Source organism: Pongo abelii, chromosome 5 (genome assembly GCF_028885655.2).
Source record: "Pongo abelii isolate AG06213 chromosome 5, NHGRI_mPonAbe1-v2.0_pri, whole genome shotgun sequence".
NCBI lineage: Eukaryota > Metazoa > Chordata > Mammalia > Primates > Hominidae > Pongo > Pongo abelii.
This window is the reverse complement of record NC_071990.2, coordinates 31,514,632-31,519,066: the sequence shown is the minus strand read 5'-3', so window position 1 is coordinate 31,519,066 and position 4,435 is coordinate 31,514,632. Positions and strand designations below refer to the sequence as shown.

At 53.9% G+C, this 4,435-nt stretch overlaps 1 protein-coding gene across 1 annotated transcript; it reads left to right on the top strand.

The window, feature by feature from the left end:
- Window positions 1–1,802: 1,802 nt before the first annotated feature.
- Window positions 1,803–3,667, top strand: LOC129060200 (class I histocompatibility antigen, Non-RT1.A alpha-1 chain-like). The gene is made up of 2 exons (XM_063725438.1): window positions 1,803–2,086; window positions 3,014–3,667. The coding sequence occupies exons 1-2, from the start codon at window positions 1,913–1,915 to the stop codon at window positions 3,089–3,091; spliced, it is 252 nt and encodes an 83-aa protein (XP_063581508.1). The 5' UTR covers window positions 1,803–1,912; the 3' UTR covers window positions 3,092–3,667.
- The last annotated feature ends 768 nt before the right edge of the window (window positions 3,668–4,435 follow it).

The following is a 4,435-nucleotide window of genomic DNA, read 5'->3' as shown; positions in this document are numbered from 1 at the left end:
GAAAAGCACTAGAGCAAGTTCTACACAAATAAAGCAATCTCCTCATAAATGACACTGGCCTTATCTGTGAGATGCACGTCCTTATCAAAATGGAGTTAATTCTAGGTAGGTGATCTTGTTTAAATAACATGGACTCTGACTCACTAGCTGGTCCACCATCGGTTTTTCCCTTTACTAAAAGGGAGGCCCCACACTGAGCCAGCATTTCCCAACAGGAGGTCTCTTGCTGACATCAGCTTCCAACAGGGTAAATTTTCATGGGAACCCAAAGAGAAGAGGAAGAGCTCAAGAAAAAGGGCCTAAAGAAATGACAAGAATGATAACATTTTACACTTCGATTGTGCTATGTGTCAAATAGTGGTCTTAGCAATTTAAAAATGCCAATTCATTTTATTCTGACTACACATCCACGGCTTGTGCCTGTTATTTTTCCCTTTCACAGTTAATGCCATAGGAATGAAGATCACACAAAAGTAGGGATGGAGCCGGGTTTGCACCCAGACAATTCTGCCCCAGGGCCATGCTCACACCACTGCACTTTTCCAGAATGTGAGGGTGGGCGGAGAGTCCAGCTCAGGGAGAGAGATTGGAGTGAGAAAAGAAGGAGAGTGGGCTGACTGGATCACTATGATGGTCTGGATCCACGATTCCAGGAGAGAAAGACAAGGATTATGTCATTCAGGGAAAATATCCAGATAGGACGCCCTTATCAGTTGGTCTCGGGTTCTAGAGAAGCCATCAGAATCAGTGGAGGAGGAGCTTCATAAAGTGGGAGATCTCCAGGATCCTTCCTGGACTCCAAGACACCCAGAGAAGCCGGATCCTGGGTCCCGGAACCCCCTTCCTGCTCCTCTGTGGGTCCTGACCTTGTGGAGAACTGGGCTGGTGAGAACATCAGGATGAACTGGGCTGGGGAGGCAAGAGGGAAAGGGCGGCTTGGAGGGCTTAGCAGCTCCTCTCGCGGCGCCTCCGCCCCGGGCTGAGGTCTGCAGATTCCTCAGGTCACTTCTCCCAGAGCCGCCGCCCCACGCACCCTCCCCCGGTTCCCGTCCCTCTGTCCCCTCCCCAGCTCCCCCCACACAGTAAGAAGCTCCCAAGTGAGCGGCTCCGGTACCGGGCGGGACGTGGGAGGGAGCCCGGGAGGCTGTGTCCCCGCGGGGAGTCAGGGCGAGGGCGTCCGGGAGAGAGGGGGCGAGTGGGGACCCGAGGGGAGCGGGGCGGGGTCCCAGGCTCCCTGCGCCTCTCCCACCCGCAATGTGCCGGTTCCCGGAGCCCAGGCCCGCACCCTGGGTACTTGAAGGCCGCCGGGCTCCGCTTTCACCACGTGAGCCCTGAGTTCCTCAGCAGCGCCTTCGTGGGCGGCACGCGATTCCTGAGCTTCCACAGCCGCGGCGAGAATCAGAGCGTGAAGCCGCGGGCGCCGCGGGTGGAGAAGATGGGACAGGGCTGTGGGCGCCCTGAGGAAAGTTCTCGAAGACCGCAGGGAATGTGTTACTGAGGGGCCTGAGGTTCCTGGGCCGGTAGCACCACCAGGGTCAGCCGGTGAGTGACCTCAGACTCCAGGCACAGGTGTCCCCCGCCCCGATCCCAGAGTGATGGGCCCGGGTCTCCCAGGGATGGGGGGCGGGGCCTCAGCTGATCCCTCCCAGGTGGGGAAGGGCTGGGGACATTTTGCTCCAGGTTTCTCCTTCAATCTGGATCATGACTGACTTGTTCTCTGACCAATGACAGAGGGAGGAAGGAGCTGGGGTGGGCGGGGCGACCTCCCTCCCCTCCCCGGCCCCGCCTCCGGCTCGCCCTGGGGCAGGTCCAGGGCACCGCACCTGCAGATGCTGCTGCCTGGCTGGGTGGTGGCTCCGGACAGGAGCTTCCTCGGAGGACACTTTAAGTCCGCCTACGACAAGGAGATTTCATGTCCCTGAACGAGGACCTGCAGACCTGGACAGCGGTTCAAAGAGCAGCTTGGAGGATCCAGCGCACTTCGGAGAGGTTCTGGACCGGGGAGGCCACAAGGGAAGCCCCGATGTGTCACTGCACTAGATGGCTGCTCAGACACCTGGAGCATGGCAAGGAGATGATGTTGCCGGTAGGTACTGGGGTCCTCCGGGCCCCACGTCAGGACCTCTCGGAGCTGGAATTATGTTCCTTGGAGGCATCCATGTTTGAGGAAAGAGGAGACCGAACAGTCTCCTTCTCCTCCTCCTCCTCTTCCTCCTCTTCCTCCTCATCCTCCTCCGCATTTCTACTGCGGGGTTGGGGATTCTGGTCCAGGCTCCTGAGGCTCTCCCATGGATGGGTGGGGAGGGAGGACAGAGAAGGAGTGCAGGGAGGTAAATAGGAAAGGACAGTAGTTACCCTTGTCAACAATGATGTACTTGGGTCCAGCTTCACCGGGAATCTTTTTCTTTCCTGGTCCTCTGTGCCCAACAATTACATATAATCTTTAACCCAACCAGAAGATAAAACACCAGGAAACGGAATCAGCAGAGACACAGTGGATGAAAGTACCACGAAGGACTGCTAGGTTCTAATAGAAAGTAGCAGTTGTGAGTATCAAAAGTTATAAACCTTTTTGCAAATCACAAAAGAAACAGACTTTTTTTTGTTTTGTTTTTTTGAGACGGAGTCTCTCTCTGTCGCCCAGGCTGGAGTGCAGTGGCGAGATCTCAGCTCACTGCAAGCTCCGCCTCCCAGGTTCACGCCATTTTCGTGCCTCAGCCTCCGGAGTAGCTGGGACTACAGGCGCCCGCCACTACGCCCAGCTAATTTTTTGTATTTTTAGTAGAGACGGGGTTTCACTGTGTTAGCCAGGATGGTCTCGATCTGCTGACCTCATGATCCGGCCGCCTCGGCCTCCCAGAGTGCTGGGATTACAGGCGTGAGCCACCGCGCCCGGCCGAAACAGACATTTTAAGACTGAAAAGTGGTATCACCAATGTTAGAACCAAAAAATTGGACTTGAGGGTGCCTCACCCGAGGGGGTTGAGTTAAACTCTGTTCCTGTTCCTTCTAGAGCCCCGTGGAGATTCCTGCTGTGCAGCAAAGCCTGGGAGGGGCCCCTGGCTGTGGCAGGCAGGCTGAGACGTCATAGGTGAGATATGAGGAAGGGGACCTGGTGGACTCCCGGAGGCCTGGTACCCAGGGAAGGCCAGTTCCTAGGGCTGCCTCTGGACTCCAGAACCTTGATCTAAAGTCAGATTTTCCCGCTCCTCCATGAGCTTCCAGGAGCAGGGCCACATGGGGCTCAGAAAGTCCCACAGTGCCTGAAGTGGGTCTGTCTCTTGTCGGACAAAAATTCTCAGGTCTTTCTCTTTCAGATTCTTAAATTTCTTAAAAGAGATTGAATTGGAATTACCCAGGCCCCAAACTGAATCAAGGAATTGGGAGTGTGTGATGTGCGTGTGTCTGTCTGTGCACATGTGGATGTATAAACAGGTATGGGCATCTGTGTGTATGTGTGTGTTTATAAGTGCGTATATGTATGTATCTGTACATATTTATGTATATAAGTAGTTATGGGTATGTATGTGTGTGTGTGTGTGTTACTCTGTGACTTCCTCATACTTGGCACCACCCTGGGCTTTTCCTGGTTGCCCCCCACACCATAGGTTGTAAGGGACAGATCAGTGCTCCACCTGCAGGCACAGAACGGGGGGTCAGGATAAGTGTTGGGGAGAGTTGGTTTCATCACACCTGGAATAAGGAAACAAGACCTAAATGGATGGGTCCCACTCTTTTACAGAATTGTACCTTAAAAAAAGAGTCAGTCACGTTCCTAAGGGATTACATGAATTAAATCATTTAAACCTCACAAGAGCCCTATGACCTAGAGACAGCTATCAGCCCCATTTTACAGACAAGGAAACTGAGGTCACTAGGAAGTTTAGTAACTGTCAATGGGCTGACTCATGACTCTAAGGAGACAGTCTGACTGCTGAGCCCAAGTAACCGCTCTGTCATACTCACCCTCACACCCATCTACTGGCTCCCTGTGGGTCACCTCCTCCTGTGGGCTCTGACCAGCTTCCCTTTCTTCTCCAGGCACAGAGACTGGACCGAAGTGTATTGCATTTGCCACAGTCCTGACTAGGGAGTCATGGGGTTGAAGTGACCCATAGGCTGATGGAGTGTGCTTCCTGGATGCAGGGGAAAGGGAGATTTATATCTGCCCTGGAGGGAGTCAGTGGTGTTTGCATCATGGCATATGAGGTGCACTGTCTAGAATGCTGAAGGATAAAGACCAGCAGGGGCCATGCAGAGTCTATTTATCACTGTTTTACTTCACAGCCTGCATGGGCCTGAGAGCAGTGGGGTATTCACTCATCTCCTTACAATCCCTACTGGTTCCTGACCTCTCTTCTTCCAACTGGTAATACCTGCACTCAAGGTTGAACCATGAGGAGGAGTCTACCCACACCCCAGACCACCGGCACTT

Excerpts from the sequence above, each read along its gene's own strand:
- LOC129060200 (XM_063725438.1), top strand. The coding sequence starts at position 1,913 with ATGTCCCTGAACGAGGACCTGCAGACCTGGACAGCGGTTCAAAGAGCA. Across the intron at positions 2,087-3,013 it reads GCAAGGAGATGATGTTGCCG|AGCCCCGTGGAGATTCCTGC; the intron begins GTAGGTACTGGG and ends TGTTCCTTCTAG.